Source organism: Cricetulus griseus, chromosome 2 (assembly GCF_003668045.3).
Source record: "Cricetulus griseus strain 17A/GY chromosome 2, alternate assembly CriGri-PICRH-1.0, whole genome shotgun sequence".
Lineage (NCBI taxonomy): Eukaryota > Metazoa > Chordata > Mammalia > Rodentia > Cricetidae > Cricetulus > Cricetulus griseus.
Genome location: NC_048595.1, coordinates 381,118,586 through 381,137,930, shown reverse-complemented (window position 1 = coordinate 381,137,930; position 19,345 = coordinate 381,118,586). Strand labels below are relative to the sequence as shown.

General features: G+C 50.7%; 1 protein-coding gene across 1 annotated transcript in view; it reads right to left on the bottom strand.

Moving 5' to 3' along the window:
* The window catches only part of Parvb (parvin beta), an 88,703-nt gene that overhangs the window by 43,943 nt on the left and 25,415 nt on the right, over positions 1 to 19,345 (bottom strand). Inside the window, exons 2-3 of the mRNA XM_027396143.2 lie at positions 3,884 to 3,973; positions 2,142 to 2,212 (exon numbers count right to left, since the gene is read on the bottom strand). Coding sequence (XP_027251944.1) covers positions 2,142 to 2,212; positions 3,884 to 3,973 — 161 coding nt within the window. The remainder of the gene's footprint in view (positions 1 to 2,141; positions 2,213 to 3,883; positions 3,974 to 19,345) is intronic.

Here is a 19,345-nt window from a genome sequence, read left to right as displayed (position 1 = left end):
AGATGCTCATACAGACCTGGGTACACGGCTTTTCTCCTTCCTCCAATTCAGTAGCTGGAACTTGGCTTTCCCCTTCCTTGACACCTCCATACACAGCCTAAGCCACTCAGCCCAGATGCAATGGTTAATCTTTCGTTTGTTTGGTTTGGATTTTTGCTTGTTTGTTTGGGGTTTGTTTTGTTCTGTTTTTCAAGACAGGGTTTCTCCATGTAGTCCTGGCTGTCCTGGAACTCAATATTTAGACCAGACTGGCCTCAAACTCAGATTCACCTACCTCTGCCTCCCAAGTGCTGGGATTAAAGGTGTGCCCTGACACTGCCCATCAAGATGGTTAATCTTAATTGTTAATTTGACACAATCCAGACTCAACTAAGAGGAGTGTCTACACTGGGTTGGCCTGTGGGTATGTCTGTGGGGGACTGTCTTAATTAAGCTAATTGATGTAGGAGGACCAAGCCCACTGTGAGCAGCACCAACCCCTAAACCTACAAGGTCTCAAATGAGCACAAGTAAGTATGCATGCATTCACTCTCCCTGCTCTTACTGTGGATGTGACTAGCTGCTTCAAGTCCTTGACACCTTGACATGCCCACAGTGATAGACTGTTAAGCCAGAACTGCAAACTAGATAAACTCCTCCTCCCCTACAGGCAAAAAAAAAAAAAAAAAAAAAAAAAAAAAATCATCCTCAGCGAGGCAGTGGTAGCACACACCTTTAATCCCAACACTCAGAAGGCAGAGGCAGAGACAGGCAGATCTCTGAGTTCTAGGCCAGCCTGGTCTACAGAGTGAGTTCCAGGACAGCCAGGGCTGCACAGAGAAACCCTATCTTGAAACCACCACCACCACTGCCACCACCCACACACACAAAGACTCTCCCTCTTCGGGAGGCTATAACAGACATTTCCAGTTGATATTTCTAGAAGGCACAGCTGTCAAGCAACCCTGATACCCATGAATCAGCCCTTACGAAAACTCACTGGACTCTCTGCTGTGGCAAAGGTGGGAAGGCCAATAGAGAACAGTCTATTTCAGGACACTGTCACACACAGCATTCAAAGCACCTAGGTCACACAAACCAGGTCTGGGCCTCCAAGGCAGTACATCATCTGCCTGCCTGTGTCAGGTGGGTGGCCTGCAGGAGTCCTACTGTGTTTAGATCTGAGCAATCAAAGTCTCAAGTTGCCCCTGGACAGGATCAGGCATGTGCTAGAGAAGGGCAGGCAGTTGTCCCTGGAAGTCACTGGGCCACAGCCCTACCTACCTGCTACTGCAACCTTTGAGAACAATGCCTTCTGCTTTCCCACCTAGCTGATATTCACACTACCACACATGCTCGGTGAGTGTTCTGGTTACATTCTGTTACCATGTTAAAACATTCTGACTAACGCAGCTGAGGGGAGGAAAGGGTTTATTGGCTTACACTCCCAGGTCAGTCCATCACTGAGGGAAGTCAGGGTAGACATTCACACAGGAGCCTGAAGCAGAAACCATGGAGGAACACTATTTGCTGGATCACTCACAGGCTCGTGCTTTGCTAGCTTTCTTATATAACCTAGGACTGCCTGCCAGGGAATGGTGACACCCACAGTGGGCTGTGCCCACTTATATCATTTAACAATCCAGAGGGTCTCTCACAGACATGCCACAGGCCAAGTCTGATCCATGCAAGGCCTCAATTGAGACTCCCTTTTCAGGTGACTCCAGGCTGTGTCAAGTTAACATTTAGAGCTAACTAGGACACCAAGACCCCTTTTCAGATGAGACCATGGTAAGGGAAGACAACAACCTGCTCCCCAAAACATCTTGAATCCAGACCCCTAAGAAGTATAACAACTGGACCTATATGCAGGGTGTATTGGTTCAAAACAGACCCTGCACAGCTCTTGTAAGCACCATGTGACAGCCCCACAAAGGCCTAGGGCTGCCCTAGCACATGGAACACCTAGAGGACCCATGTTCCGTCTCATTCCTCAGCCCACACTCCACTCCTCTGCATCCCTTTCTAATGTTGCCTAAGGGCTTTTCAGGAGCCTGGAGGCTCAGCTCCTCTGTGTCTACAGAAGCTCCGAGGCCCCAGAAGAAGGCCTGGAAGGCCTGGAGCCAACTGGGATGGTCCAATCACATCAAACTATATCTCACCTTGATCAGCTCCTTGAACTTTGGGTCCTCTCTGGAGGTGGGGTCAATCATGGTCCGCTCCTCATTCTCCTCTGCCAAAGACAGAAAGGGCCAGAGTGAATGGGGGAGGTAGGAGGTGGAGGGTTGACAGGGATGCCAGGCATGGACGACTCCCTACTCAGGGGGTGGAGGATCCCCTGCTTCCTCACTTGGGGCAGGAAGCTGGTGGAAAAGCAGACACCCGTCATGTTCTCAGTGAGAACAGGTCACCAGCATTGTCAGCTACACACCAAGATCAGAAATAAAGCACGCAGGGCAGCAGGATGAAATGAAGCCAGACTCCATCTCCCAAGTCTTAGCTAGACTCCAAAGGCTCTAGCAACAAGTCTAAACCATGCTGGCATGGGGAGAGAAAAGACAGTGGGTGGCACCTGCAGTGGCCCGGGAAGTGCCCTGCCAGAACTAGATAGCTAAGAGAGTTTTGAGCACCAGTAGTTCCTGGATCCCTGTTCACCAGTCTACCAGAAGCTGTGTGGGGCCAGCACCATGAAAAACGTATGGGAACAGATGGGCAGGCAGCAAATATACAAAACAATATCTACAGGGAAGTATTAGAAATAGCAAAAACACGCAAAAGGATGATGCTTTGTGCATCTCCCCTGTGGGTTTTCCCTCCACGTTCTAGCCTGGATCTAACAGACAGCAAGAGGCCAGTGGAGTTCACAGGGGGAGAGGGACAGGAATAAAGACATGGGGCCAGAACAGAAAAGACCAGATCCCACAAATGCCAGGGTGTCATGGGTCCATTGACCACAGCAGGGAGCTGAGGAAAAGTCCAGCTTCCCAGGCCTGGATACACCAGCTACAACAATCTGCTGAGGTAGCGGTAACAGGCATGCCCTTCTGGCCAGGAGGGAACATCACAGACCAGTGGTCTCCGGTACCAGGCCATCTCTGGGTCATAGGTTGGGCCTCACCTGCTTCCTCCCTGAGGCTCTGACGGCCTCATCATGGAAAATCTGGATAGACAGGGATCTCCCTCTAAACCAAGGTTTAGAAATAAGCAGTGTCCCATACCTGTCTCCCACAGTGACTTGCTGCCAAAACACGAGGCCAAGAAAGGACACTTTGACTGCCACTCTATCACGACCTGCAAGGAGTCAGAGGCCTCCCCATTCCACAGTTCCCACACAGCCAGGTCCTAGCCCAGCACAGCTCTTCAAAGCAGCCATGGAGATATGTAGGGCATCTGGAATGTGTACCTAGTTTCTGAATTTCTTCATGCTTTGAGACCTTGGGGCCCGCTCATCCCAGGGAGACTGTCCTCCAGGGCTGGTTGTCCCCTAGCCTCCTCTTCTAGGGACTCATGGGGTTCCACACCCTGAGCCAACACTCTCTACCTTATCTTCTATCATCCCCTAGGCCAGCTATCAGCTAACTCAAGTCAGTAACTTGTGCCTGGAGTTAAACCATCCAGTCCTCTACTCAAAAAACAAGCCAATTCCTCCTCTCTCTCTCTCCTCCACTGCTTGCCCAGTCCTACTTGGCCCTACTTGGCCACCCCATGGCTCTGTGACCATAACAAGCCATGTCCCCAATGCCAGGCATCTACCCCTGGATGCCAATGAAATCTGCACTTGAAGATGGGAGCAGAAGCCGGCTAGAGACATCTCTGAATAAGATGTGGGTTCTCAAACACCAACCACCCATTTGGGGTCCTACACCAGGAATGGACAACAAAGAAAGCCAAGTGGCCACAGTACCTAGCTGGGTATCTTCAGGGTGGATGTCCACCGAAGCCGGGGCCATTGGGGAATTGATGGCACTCTTGCCTTCTTCTTGCAAGTCAGTCACTGTTGAAAAGAGAGACCCAGTCATTATACAGAGAGCCCAAAGGAAAGTACCATGCTTCCAACATGTCGCTTCCATGCACATCCCTTCATGGTGGGTGGTCCAGAGAATCAGAGGGAAGCACTCCCAGCCCAGAACACATGCTGTTGTGCTTTGCATCAAGCAATTCTTAATTCCTTCCAAGCCCCTTTGGAATGTGTGATTGAGACATGGAAGTTTCTGGCTGCTACTAGTGGCTTCCAGACCTGCTGAGGCTGCTGTGGTAAACAAGGCTTAGACCCCCCCAACAAAGGCAGAGAACATAGATGGAGCTGCCTTACGTCTCAGGCAGAGCTGTATCTGGGGTTGTAGACTCGAGGTGTGAATAGGCCTGCTTTCACACACAGGTGATCAGAATTAAGTGTACCACATCCTTTGGGATGGAAGTCTGATGGAGGTGTAGTGAACTCTTACATTTTGTGCTCTCCTTGCATCTATTTTTAAACAGGTTAGAGTCTCAGACCAGAAGCCGGCTCAGCCTAGACATATGCCTTCTTCCTGCTGGGCATAACCCTTCCAGATCTCTGCTCTGGGAACAGTTAACCTCCAAGAGGGCATCCACATGCAGCCAGCCTGGATGTCCCCTCTTACCTCACTTCCTGTGTGGACTAAGCAGAGAGTCATGACAACCAGCCCTCACATGCTGGTACTTGGGCTTGCAGGGAAATCTGCTTGGATGATGTCCTGAACCCAGCAAGGCAAGGTCCATGGCCCTCTTTCTCCCCACATGCTCCACTAATTCTGCAGATGTACACGTGTACTCCGGGTGGTAAGTCGCTAAATCTCTATTACCATCTCTATCTCTCCTGGCCCCTGGAGGGACATGTTTCCTCTGAAGATCTTAACTCTCTAGAGAAGGTAACAGGATCAGGATCAAGGCCAGGAGGAAAAACAACAGACTCTAAGGAAGTGAGCGAGCTTCCATGCGGGCAACGTGTGGGTCCAGAGACTGCAAGCTGTGATAAGCGTGTATGCATGTAGGTTGGGAGTAAGAGATAGTTGCAGGGTTCAGACAGTGTGTACCCCAGTCCTATGACACCACACAGGACCTTTCATCTCCCCAGAGACCCTGATGGCCCTTGGTCACAGCCACAGGACGGGGAGAAGAGGGACAGCTTGTACAGATGCAAGGCATGGCTTCTTCCTGGAAGCTCTACCACATCTGCAGAAAGCTCTGCCACATCTGGAGCCCTGGAACCGGAAATGGTGGCTTCCATACCACTGAACCTCAGAGTCCAGACTTCAGCCCCAAGATCCAGAGGTGACAGAGACAGGTCCAGGCCCATACCTGCCGCTTTTTACAGCCCTGAGTGGGAAGCACTGATCACTCACTAATCACACATTCTGAGGAGATCTCCAGCGTCAGGTGTCACCACTCTATCCTTGCTGCTCAGAACTTATACAGAACTTCACCTATTGGTCACCTGGCACCCACAGCAGCAGGTAAGGGGGCAGCATCATGTATGATACCACGTATGGTCCCGACCCTGCTGCCTGCCTCAGGTGGCACTCCCTGCTTATTCTCTTAGGTCCCCAGGCAGGCTGAAAAATACAAATCCCCAGCTTAGAGCAGGACACACAATGGGCTCTTGAGACATGGCTGTGGATCCAGCTCTGGGGACAAGCTATCCTCCACCTCCGCAAGGACAGACACCGGCTCTAACACCGGCAAAGATGCCAATGGCTAGCTTTTTGAAAAAGGAGACCCTCTTGTAAACTTGTAAACCCATGTTCAAGGCCATGGTATTCACAACAGCCAAAAGGTAAAAATAGCACAGATGTTCATAGATTCAAAAAAAAGGAAAGGAAAGAGAGAGAGAAAGAAAGGAAGGAAGGAAGGAAGACAGAAAGACAGAAAGAGGGGAAAATTTGATGGCCACACCCACTGGGGATCCATAAATATGATTAGGTCATGCATGCCACTGAGCCATCCCTCCAGCCCCACAAATCATTTCCTAATCCCCCAGTCTTCACTGTGACTCTGTGAGGGAAGCAGGCGACTATAAAAAAATGTTCATGAGTCAGTGACCACAAAGGGGGGTGGAATCCCTCTGCCCCACCTCCCAACGACACACAAAGATTCATCCTGGGACAGCAGGCTAGCTTAGAAAACAGACCAAACTTCCAGCAAATATTTGCACTTCATAGTGAAATGGAGGGAGTCAGAAATAGGAAGAAACTCTCAAGGGGAATTCAACTCCATGGCAGCCCAGAGCAGGATTTCCCAAACCCTATCCGGCTAACACTTCAGAGAAAAGCACAGGGGTCCCTATGCCAAGGCCATGTGCAGTGGTTAGTGTGCCAGTCGAAGAAGAATAAAAGACAGTTTTGGTTGAGAATGAGGTTGCCCAGGGAGGCTCCAGTGAGCCACACAGTAGATCAGAAAGACCCCATGACATGGGACTGGAGAGACAGCTCAGTGACTAAAGTGCTGAGACAGCATGAAGGCCCAAGTCCAATCTCCAAAACCCACATTAAAAAGCCAGTGATGGTGGCCCCTGTAATCCCAGATCAGAGGAAGCAGAGACAGGTGGCCCCCAGAGCTCGCTGACCATCTAGCCTAGTCTATCAGCCCTAGTCCCAGGGAGTGACCCCATCTCAGAAAGGAAGATGGATGGCTCCTGAGGCATTACATGAAGGGTGACCACCAGTCTCCATGTGCACCTGCACATGCATGAACACACAAACACGAATGAAATTTAAAACAACAATAATAACAAAGACCTGAGAGCCACTACACACAACAGCCCCCTACCTAGACATGGGGCATGAAGCCCAGGGCCTGGGGAAGAGAGATGGGGATTGTGACCCTGATTCCAAAATCTCAAAGCTGGGGTGTTGGGGGAGAGGGGGATGACACAAAGGGAATGCCATTATCAAAGCACAGAAGAAACTAGGTCACATAAAACAGAAATTTCCACACCGCCCTTGAACATCAAAAACAACACCAAACAGGGCCAGGGACTCTGTGACCTTCATAAACAAGAAGCACACATGCAGAGCCTGCCAGGCAGCCATTCACATGTTCTCCCCAAGATGGTCCTTCCTGTTCAAGGCCTTGGGGAAACCCAGAATCAGAGCCCAGGGAGAGCACTGTGAACTTGGCCAAACCTGCCAAGCCCCAGCTCAAACCTCAATCTGCCACATACTTGTGGTGTCAGGCAAGCCCCCTGAACCTCACTAAGGCCCTGTTTCCCATCTGTAGCACAAGGGTAGGAAGAGTCCCTGCTCACAGAGGTGTTCAGAGGAATGGAGGGGCCTGGGATACTCAGTGCCTGGCTCAGGTTGCACACATAGCCATAAGCTGGAGGGATTAGCTGTGACTGATGATGGCTCAGGAGAGCCACAGCCATGGAAGACCAAGGAGGCACAGGTCCTTCATGCCCAGAGAACCATGGGAGACTCCCTGGAGGAGGCATCCAATGAACCAGTCTTGAAAGAAGGCCAGACTCAGGAACAGCTTTGGGCACTAGAGAGCAGTGGATGGTGGGTGGGGCCCAGCCCAGGAGTCCACAGACCCATTGCCCCAGCCTGAATCTTCCAGTTAACCACACTGCATCGAACTGTTTCCAGTGTTAACCCAATGGGCAGCTACAGAGGACCCACCAGTCTTCAGAGGACAGTTTTGGAGAGCCCGTGTCTTCCACTCCACCAGCAACCAGTCCAACAGGCTACTGGGTTTCAGTAAATCTCAGGAATGCTGAGATTTTTAAAGCTATGGTCCAGATGCCAAGAGGATACACACTTCAAAGATGTGAGATGCTGCTGGCTGGGCACTAGCTGTGCTCATTTCCAGACCTGGGGTAGGCTTGTGATAACACTGACTCATAGGAGCCTGCTGGCCTGGATCTCACAAGCATCCTCACTGTTCTGAGCTGAACACCCTGTCCACACACAACCCAGCAGCCAGACATGAAGAATGCCTATCAGCATGGTCCTTCTGGCCAGGAGCCAAGAAGAGGAAGCCAGGAAAGGAGGGAGATGGAGGCCAGAGAGGAATGGAGTTGGAGGCCAGGGAAGGAGAGATGGAAGGAGGGGAAGGGGAGACAAGGAAGAGAGCATGGAATGACTGAGGCAACCCTCCTGTCTCCTCACTCCCTCTCCAAAGACTAGGTAAGGCTAAAAAAGCAAGAAGTTAGATGCATGGGGGAATGCACACCTTTAATCCTGATGGGGGACCTGGGGACAGAAGGACCAGCTCAAGGTCATTCTCTGCCACATAGTGAGCTGGAGGCCAGCCTGGGCTACATAAGACCCAGATTCGAACTTTTCTTAATTAAAACTTAAAACAATCTGGGAGTAGGGGCATCTCTCTTGACTTAGAGTCTCCAAGGGAAGAGATGGCTTCAGAAGCTCTCCTGGACATCACCACACACACACACACACACACACACACACACACACACACACACATATCAGTCATCACCAGGCACTTCCTAAGAGCCAGCTATTTATATCTCAGGCCAAGCACCGGGCTCACAGCTTAGATTTTATTTTTTTTATCCTTTCCTTTGTATGGCTCCATTTATTTATTTATTTATACCCAAGCTCTTAAGAAAAAAAAAGATTTTTTTTTTGCAGCCATTTGTTTCCTTTTGACATTATTAGGAAAACGCAGCTTTGAAAGTGGGCTGGTTGAAGAACCAGACTCTGTCAAGGTGGAGGAGCAATGCAGGCACATGCAGCCACTCTCAGATGCTCACCCCAAGACAGGGACATAGCACATCTTCTGGAAAAGTGGGGTGTAGGGACACAGAGGCCTAAAGGAAGGGCTGGGGTGGGGAGGCTGCAGGCAGAGCAATGGTGACTCTGTCTACTGACATCCACATAGCAGCCCAATCACACTGCTCACAGAGACTTTCTGTACCATATATACACTTCCTGGTTTTCACAGAGAACAAAGGATCATGGCAGGGGAATCTCAGCAAACCCACTCTGAACGAGGATCAAAGCAAAAATCTCACAAAAGGGGCCATGCCACACCTGCTGCACATCAAAAGAAGGATTTGAAACCGGTAGCAAAACTGCCTCAATTTGGGGCACTTAACCAGCCCTCCACAGGCTGGCACCCAGCAGTGCCCTGCACAGACCTGCTCAGAGACAGAACACTCCATGGAGCCTCAGAAGGACGGAGGAGACAAAGAGCCCATTGTCTGTTTCCTCCATCTCTTCTCCCAGCCAAGGGGGTGCAGACCCCATGAGCCAGCAGCAGAGACCCCGTGACATCTCGAGTTTTCCATGAATTCTCCAACTCTGTAGAAGTTCTAATTCACCAGCCACAAAGGGCTTCTTCAGAGCAGTGCTGCAAAGATATCAACTCAGGCTGCCTGTAAAGCTCTCCCAGCTCAGACAAGTCAAGAGCCGACCCAAATAAGATCTAAGAAAGAGTGAAAATGTCATCTGTCTGGGCAGCTGAGACAAACTGCTGCCAGTGACCTTTCTGACATCCACAGATGTGCAAAGGGTGAGGGACGGATTTCAAGTTGGAGAACAATTCCTGATGCTGTACACACGAACAGCTTGATGTGCAGGACTGGTCCATGACAGCGGAGTTCAGCACCAACATGAGGACCACATGCAGGACAGATGAGGCCACACCCAGCGTGGAGTGCAGTGAGGCTAGGAACCCCAGGGAGAGTCTGCTGCTCTGACCCAGATGCAGGAAAGGGGGAATGGTGTTCAAACATCAGAGAAATAGCCTCTTCACCATCAAGGCCCAGCTGGACTGCTATTCACGAGAGATGGGTTTCGTTTTCTCACACAGGCCATGGCCCAGGGTACGGAGCATGGGATGTTCCAGTGTGCTAACTCAGTTATTTCTAAGAGCGGGTAGCTTCTGCACTGTGTTGGCAAGGCCTGGGAATAGGATGTGACTGGAACTTGAACCACTGGTTTGTGGACTTGTTCTGCTGGGGCATAAGGTTCTGTTCTACTTCTCAAGACACTAAAAGGAGTGTGTGCATTTTAATAAGGTACAATAGAAACGAGGCCATGGGCCCACATCAGGAGTCACTGCTGAAGATGTATCCCATTTCGACTGTGTAAGTAAGGGCCCTAGAACCTCTGGGATCCCAGGAAGGCTGTTGGAGAATGGGGCCTGTCTCTAGCTCACCAGCTGATGGTCAACTGTACACTCCCACTCCAACAGCCAAGCTTGTGCTGGCTCAGACCAGAGGAACCAGTGATGAAAGAGGAAGGCACAGTCACACCCATGCTGAGTCTTTGAAAGACATACCTGACACTGGAACACTGTGGGCCTTTTGGTCTACTAACATTTTAGATGGGTCCCATCAGACACAGTCATCTTCCCAGCACCCCAAGCTGACCCTGTCATTGGCCCACACTTCACGTGGTGGTTCCCAATGATTGTTGATGAGGGAGTGACCTCTCATAAACCCTGCTGTGCCCTCTTCTTCCCCACCCCTGTACCTTCCTCAAAGCCCATTGGCACCAGGTCCACACTTGAGGCTCCCTTCTCTTATCACAGATATGCCTAGGACATTATCTCCATGTGCCCACCCACCCTTGATGGAGCCGCAGTCACTCCGTTAGGTTCCTACAGTTCACTGTCCATAAGGCAACAGCAAACTCTTAGCCTGGAACATACTCACCTCCCTGTGCCCAGAACCAGTCATCACCATGGTCATGCATCTAGCACAGAACCAGGCCCCAGATGCTTATGTAGAAGAGACACAGAAAGAAGAGAGCAAAGGACTTCACCCAGAAAAAGCTACCCAGAACAGAGACAGTGACTGTCACCTACAGTTCACCTCCAGTCACTTCACTGGATGGAAAAGAGACCTTCCATTAAGGCTCGCATTAGCCCAGCAGTCGTGGGTCACCAAGAACCCAATTACAGCAATGCAGCCTTGATGAGGCAAGGGGAAGACTGCTGCCCCGAGACTAGGGGTGGATTGGGGCAACCAGCCTTGGACCACACTTAGCCTCCTCTACTTTTATATGAAGGCAAACCAACCATTCACACAGGTTTCCAGGAGACAGAGACCCCCACGCCAGGCAGAATGCATCTGTCTCAGGAATTAGGTCTGATCACTGCACAATGCCTGGTAGTGTGTTGCCTGGTAGTGTGTGTGTGTGTGTGTGTGTGTGTGTGTAGCTGAAGCTCAGAGCTAGGGTTAAACAGACAATTCCCTCAGCCCCCAAACAGTCTTTTTCTTCCCTTCTGTCCCCCAGGGTGATCAGAAAAATGTTAGAACTACAGGAAAATGACTTGAATAGGAAGAAAGGTTTCCGGGTTCACTGTGAAATGTCAAGTTTACCATATAGGGCCCCTGGGCAGGCTGGATCAGGAGTGGGAGGGCCAAGACCACCTAGCTCATAGAGAATATGGTCCTCGAAGGATAAAAGGCAGCCTAGCTGTCTCCCCACATACAAAGCCTCATGGGCCAGCTTCTCCAACTCACCTTCTAAACACAGAAGGGAGAATTCTGGAGGATAGTCAGTTGTCAGCCAGGTATGAGTTTTGGCTGGTACCCCCCCTCCTCTAACCCAGCCCACTGTGCCGCCCAGACACTGACTGATCCAGTTCTTCCTCCAACATAGTCCTCTACTGCCTCCAGAACCTTGTCTGCACCTGCCACAGTGTCACCAGCCATCTGGCCTAGCTGACTCTTCCAGCACCTTCTCCCCTCCCTCTGGCTGAAGCTTCATCCCTAAAGAGCTCAGACCACAGCCATGCATCCTCCCTGGGGCCATTCCACAGCTACCACTGGAAGTGCATCCAGAATTTTCCATCTGTCTGTGCCTGCTCGGAGGTCATCTCCCAGTTCTGAGCCCCCAGCTGATAGTCACTGCAGTGTAGACAGAGAAATGGGGAGGAGAGCCATGGACACAGCATCCTTCACCACAGGGGATAATAACTGGGCAGAATCACACAGCTGTCATGACAACTGTCAGCTACATAGAGAGTATCTAAGGATGAGACTGAGGTCTCATCACCTCCTTTGCCTCCATCACCAGCACCCTGGCTGGGCCGTATTTGGCACAACTTGAGCTCACCCACTCCACCTGAGCTCACCCAAACAGAACAGAACAGAACAGAACCCATGTTCTGGAAGTTTCAGCTCTCTGAAGGACCTCACCAAACAATGTTCCTGGAACTCAGAGAGCAATGCCAAAGTCACCAACTCTCAAAGGACCCAGACCTCAAATGTCTACCCTAGAGTCCAGGCTGGACCTATTGGGAAGTCCCTGGATTCTCTGCCCAGGTACCTGAGGTGTGGGTAGTGAGGCCTCCAGTAAGGCCGCAGGCATAAGTAAGATGATGTATGGCCCATCCTGGCTGTAGCCAGCTCTGCAAAGGCACACACACACATACACACACCCTGCGCTCTCCAAAGTTCCTGCAGAGAGCAGGCATCCGATGTGAGCAAGCACATCACCTATGGGGGGCTCGGGGCCACCTAGGCTCAAAAGGTTGTAGTAAATCTAAAATGTGCTTTCTTATAGAACTCAGGACCACCAGCACAAGGGGAGTCCCACCCACAATGGGCCAGACCATCCCCTATCAATCAATGATTAAGAAAATGCCCTACAAGCTTATATACTTACAGCCTGGTCTTATGAAGGCATTTTCTCAGTTGAGGTTCCCTCCTCTCAGATGACTATAGCCTGTATCAAGTTGCCATAAAATAGCCAGGACAGTGGCCCAGGCTGTCCTGGAACTCTCAATCCTGCTGCCTCAGCCTCCCAAGGCCTGGAATCACATTATGTGACATCATTTCCAGCCAGGGTCACCATTTCATCTGTCTAGAGGACTTCAGCCCCACCCTTTATCCCCCTCCCCCGCCCACCTCTGACAAGCAGCTGAAATTGGCCTCCTGCTGCCCAGAATGGGTACCCTACTCGACATCCATTTTCTTGTCTTGGACCCCTGCCTTAGGTGCCAACGACCCCTGAATTCAAACCCACAGGCCTCAGCAGGCTGCAAGCCTCAGAGTCTCTGATTTATGAAGGATACTTTTGTTACATTTCCTCCAGTCAATCACACTGCCTTTTCAACAACACTTCAAAGTGATTTTAATAACTAGTCATGAAAACCTGTCTCTAGCTCATGAGAGAGAGACAGAAACAGACAGAGACAGCGAGAATGAGAATCTAGAAGAAGTGAACGGAAGGGAGGTACAAAACCCAAAAGAAACTCAAAACCGTCAAAAGAGCAGAGCCCAAATCTCACTGCCTGTGGTGGTAACAATCACATCCCTCTGAAAAAGTTGCACTGGGTGCTCACCAAGGCAGGCTGAGAATGAAATCTGCTGGTCACCCAAAACGGCAGAACAAGTCCGGTCAAGCTCAACACGGATAGAGAAATACACTGTGTTGCAAGAAAAGAGAAACAGCAGTGGGAAGGTTTTAACTCCTAGTGAGGCAGGGCTTCCCAACTGAGGAACTAGCATTAATTAATCTGATCAGTAATGTCCCCACATACTCAGGGAAGTCCAAATTGGTTCTGCTGAGAAAATAAGAAGATTAAATCATTAAGCCATTAACAACAACAACAAAAAGGGCTCTACTGTACACCTGCCATGGGAACCCCCCTGCTGGGCTGGGAGCGGAAACGCTATGTGCACAGCACCCTCTAGTGGTCATCTGTACTATAGCCGTCAGATGAGATGCAGTGAGGTCCAGTTCATTTTCTTTCACTGAGGAGAGAGAGAGAGAAAAAAAAAGGCCTGGACAGGTGGGGCATTCAGAACACTAGTTCCAGACTCTGCAAGCTTGACTCCTACCAGACATTCAGGGTGCCCATGTGGTGTTTCATCCAGCCCAAGCTAGAAACAGCCTGCTCCACCCATCCCCAATGGATTCCCACTCACGAGGACTGACTGATCTTCAGTTCAGGTCAGGCCTCTGAGGGCAGTGCCCCAGAGGAGGAACCAAGGCTAACAGCATCTGTATACACACTCCCTGCCCCAACAGTGTTGGGACCAACACATCCCACACACTTCCCTTCATAGTCGCTCCTTTGCCAGCTCCCTTCTTGCCAGCCACTGTCAACTGTTTGACACATCTGCACCAAAGGTTTCGAAGCCATCACTTCTGTAAAGGGTAGGCATGTCACCTGCTTGTCTCCTGGCTCACAGCATCATGCTGAGAGCAGATAAACTGCTCAGGGAACATCTGGCTGAGGAGAACATCTGGCTGACCTTCAGTGAGTTCAGAAGCAAATGGGCCAGCATCCCACCACTTTAATTAGTCTCTGTATTGATTTTTTACCCATTTTGTTTTTTGTTTGTTTGGTTGTTTTTTTTTTTTAAAGAAGAATCTTGATACATAGTCCAGGCTAGCCTCAGACTCAAGATCCTCCTGCCTCGATGGCCTAAATGCTGGGATTACAGGTGTTTGCCACCACATCTGAGTTAACATTCCTTCCTAGGAACTCTCACTATACCTCACTGGGCCCCTTTTCTCCTGCATCTTTTTGTTGTTGTTTTCTTGTTTTGTTTTGGGGGGTTCCTTTTTTTAAGATAAGGTTTCCCGGTTTAGCCTTAGTTAGAACTCTCTCTCTGTAGACCAGGCTGGCCTTGAACTCATAGAGATCCCCCTGACTCTGCCTCCCAAATTCTGGGATTAAGCTCCTGAGTCTTTTCTGGCTGCACGGTGCTCCCCCATCTGTGACAGACAGACAAACAAACAAACAAACAAAGGCCTTTGAATATATACTGGGGTTATCATGGGCAATACAAGTGGCCCCACGGATTTCCAGGCAGAAGTCATGAACCTGGAGCAGAGACAGCCAGGAAGATGCAGCATTGGTGGCTGGAGAGGTGGAGGGACAATCCAGGTCTCTCTCTGAACTGGAAGAGGTCAAAGATGGATGACCTCACTGAAGTTTCCAGAAGGCTGGAAGCCCTGCCCTAATCTTGACTGATGATGCTCATGGCTGTAAGGTGACAGATGGGTGTTGTTCCAACCACTCAGGTTCAGGTTCTTTGCTGCCATGGCAACAACAAAGACCAGGCATGGTAGCTCACTCCTTTAATCCCAGCAGCACTCAGGAGGCAGGCAGATCTCTGTGAGTTCAAGGCCAGCCTGGACTACACAGTGAATTCCAAGACAGCCAGGGCTACATAGAGAGACTCTATATCAAAAAAGAAAGAAAGGAAGAAAACAAACAAGAAGGGCTGGCTACCAGCACGTTTGCACAGCCCTATGTACTCTCTCACTAGCCATTCCAGAGCTCTTGAAACAGACAGGCCTGGGCCACGTAGCAGAAGGACATTAAACAGAAAGGAAGAGCAGTTTGACCTCACTGTGGATAACAGCATTGATCCACACAGCAAGACAGCCATGGGTCATACTCCGTGTCACCGAGGTCAGGGGAGGTTGACTACAATACAGCAGATCTCCCAACATGCAGACACCACAGGATGGGTCAGGAGCCACCTCCTCTGAGCTGGCCTCTCAGAAGGCTTTGCTTGGCAGCCCCAGGCTAAAAGGTTGATAGGACCAGGCTACCTGCAGTTTTCTGCCTGCCTGGCCATTTACTGGTGCACAAGAACAGTGGGAGGTGTCTAATTGCTTGCCCTTTGCAGCCACAGCTGTGCCCCATAAGCCTCCCTCCTTCTGAAGCTTTGTGTTTCTTCTTTGTCTCAAGGACCACCTCCCTGGACCCTAACCAACAGCGCAAGTGTATCCTCTATCCTGATGTCATTCCCCAGGCACCGAGTTCTTGAGAGCTGTGTGGACATTTTCAAATCCTCACACAGACCACCAGCTCTCTTGAGGCCCTGGAGGAGGTGGTCTCAAGATGAGAAGGTTCCAGTCATCCATCTTCCTGTTTCTGGCAGGCGGGGGACTTGAGAACAACCATGGAAACATGCCCCTCGCTGTAAGGACCTGTAGCCAGCACGTGTGTCATAAGCCAGGGGCAGAGAGTGCTCCTCCAATGGCCCCATCCGAAAGCTGCCTGCTCTCATTCTCCCCTTCCCTTCCCTTCCCTTGTTCCATTAGGCATTCAGCTGGAAGTCCCCAATCCAGAAGGACGAGGGAGATGCTGGGGGAGGGACCAGAGACTTCAGGGCCAGCTCCATGGAGCAGGAAGCAGACCTCTATCCAAACCTGCCACTCACTTCCTCTATGTGTTGTCTGACTGCAGCAGGCTGGAAGGGTGTGGCCACTTGATGAGGGAGCTGCCCTGTGCCCATGGAAGGCAACAAAGTGCCAATAATACTCTCATGTCAGCCAAGTCAGTTCTGAGGGCCTTTCCCCATCACAGCAGCCGGGGAGGTCACACACACCTAGGAAAGCTCTGGAAGCTCTCTCAGCCTGGAGCCAGTAGGAAAAAAGAAGGGAGAAAGGAAGAGGAGAGGAGACAGAACCAAGCAGCTCTGGCTGCTTCCTGCAGGGCGCTCCTTCCAAACTCTACTCCAGTCGGGCACGGTGCCACAGGCCTGTGATCCCAGCACTCAGGAAGCTGAAACAGGAGGACTTCCCAGGGGTAGAGGCCAGCCTGCCCACAGAATAAGACCCTGTCTCAACAAGCCAAGAAGGGGGCAGTGAGATGGCTCAGTGGGTAAAAGTGCTTGCTGCCAAACCTGACCACCTGGGTTCGATTCCTGGGATCTACATGATAGAAAGCAAGAACTGACTTCTACACAACTTGTCCTCTGACTTACCACACACACTGTAGCACATACATGCACAGATGCACACAAATAAAAGTGTAATAATTTCTAAAAAGAATTAAGTCTTGGGGGAGAAACACCTCAGCTCGAAGTTGCCTCCCCCTAGAAGGCCCATTGTGCTGGCACCTCTCCTGGGCCAGCAGAGTTGAGCACAGAGCCCTGCAATGAGGACACTACACTGGGAAGGATGTGGCACACTGCTCCAGGGAAGATGCTGGGAGCAAAGATGGCAGGGAGAGAAGTACACATCTGTGGGAACCAGGCGGCCTCTGCACACCTGGGACTGCAATACAGGCACAATCTCCACACTGCGAAAGCCCTGGGTCCCTCTCCTAATAGACACATAGATGTCCTCTGTCTCAGTATCAATCCCCCCACAGGAAAACATCCAGCAGGTGACTGGGTAGGACTGTGTCTCGAAGCCAATAGAACAGGTGGGGGGCTGCTGAAAAGGGCTCACGTCCTAGGTCTACTTCAGCGAGTGCCACATGGCCATGGCTCAGAGGGATAGATCTCTGACACCAAAGGTCCATCTTCAGAACCCACATGGTGGGAGGAGAGAACCAACTCCTGCAAGCTGTCCTCTGACCTCTGCATGTGTACCATGTCTCACACACACACACACACACACACACACACACACACACACACACACACGATCTGAGCACGAGTATTTTGAGTCTCTCCTTCCTGACTGTGGGTGCTTTCCCACCATTGAGGGCCAAACCCTCAAAATAAATCTTTCCTTCAGTGGTTTTTGTCAAGAATTCTGTAGCAGCAACAACACACTGAGTATTCCTTATGTCACCAAAGAGGCAGGGTGTCAGAGTCACACAACAGGTTAACAGCCCAGGGGTTGGCAGTGGAGAGGGGTTTAAAGAGTCCTAACTGGAAACTAGGTCACTGGATCAGCACCTACCCCCCATTCCCACTTGCTGAGTGACCTGAGGCAAGTGGTTTAACCTCTCTGGGCTCCAGTTGACTCTACTGTGAAAGAAAAACTGTTACAAGGCCGCAGAGCATCAACTATGCCAATACCCCCACAGCAAAAACAGATGCTGAACCACCATTCACAGTGAGAACGGGGGCCAGGTTTCTTCTCAGGCCTGCCCAGTGCTAAATGCCTCCCACTGGGTGTTCCAATGACAGGATGGGGCTGTAGAGATAGCTAAGCAGGTGAATGCGCTCCCAACCTAGACTGAGTTCCTTCTATAGGACCTGTATGGTAGAGAGAACAGACTCCCCTCTGACTGCACATACTTGCTGTGGTATATGCACTATACACCACACACACACACACACACACACACACACACACACACACACACACAAATCCTAACCACAGCTTGTCACTGACAATGTCCCAAGTCCCACTCTTCTGGTTCCAAAGATCCACATAGCTAACCAGAGTTAGATAGACCCTCATCTCCCTTGACTGCCACAAGATGACCAAGGGTCCTCCTTGGGTCCCACCACCTTCCCAGGAAAAGGCCAGCCCAGGCTCCATTCTTGAAAAACAACCTCCAAAGAGTAGGGTCACAGCAGAGCTGGCAGAGCAGGGAAAGGGACAAACTCACTGTCAGGAATGTACAGCCACCGGGGTGTCAGGGGTGCTCTCCAGACAAGCAGCCACAGGCACTGTCCAGGCAGGAGGGGGTTCACGTGTGTCATATAAGGGCCACAGGGACATCACCATGACTTGCAAACAGGGAACCCCTGAGGAAGCCACAGAGGTCAGGACTGTTTGACAAGATAATGCCACTGGCCACATCAGACGCAACTTCAGGAACCACAGTGGCAACTCCCTCTACCAGTGCTCCTCAGGAATAGCAGTGGCACTCCGTGGGTTGACTTGAGTCCCACCAAACTTTGCAGGAAAGTGACCAGGAAATTCCAACTCTAAGCCACCTACTGGGGTCTGGGCTGGAGGCTAGGGAAGGGCAGGGGGTCTGCCATCTCTCAGTGACAGCTCTATGAGCCCCAATGGAAGGTGACAGGACCCAGGCATGGGTGGCCAGGCAGCAGTATCTCCTGGTTGTCAAGTACACAGAAGACAAAACACAAGGGTGCTGAGTGCCTGTCACTCGTTACCAAGACAACAGAAATCAAATTCCAATGGCAGCTTAAACCAGGCAGAACTGTGTGTTTGTGTTTCGGTTTTGTGGGGACAGATCTCTATATACACCCCCACATGACCTGAAACTCCTGATCCACCTGCCTCAGCCTGCAGCTGGGATTACTGTCGTGCACCAGCAGTCCTGACTTTTTTTGTTTTGCTTTTGCTTTTTGCAAAAGAAGATTCTGGAAGTGCAAAAGAGGAAGTCAAAGTCTGCCTACAATATATCCCCTTTTCCAAAGCCACACTCTGCCTGGTCTCTGAGCCCCGCATGCTCTGAAGCTATTTGCACAGTGGGGATGGGAACCCTGATGGACCTCTCAGGCCATCTGTGATCAATGAACTCATATAACATCTGGCATCTCAGAAGGTCACCACTTGCTACTGGTTGTAATTATAACTACAACTGTGTATCACTTCCTTACCCTAGTGGGCAGTTTCAGATTGAGGACCACACTTAAGAAACACCTAGACATTGTAGATCCATTACCCCACATGATCTCCCAATGCCACCAAAGGATGCTAGAAACTGGGCAAGGCTGCCATGTCCCCAGAAGTTCACAGACAGTTGT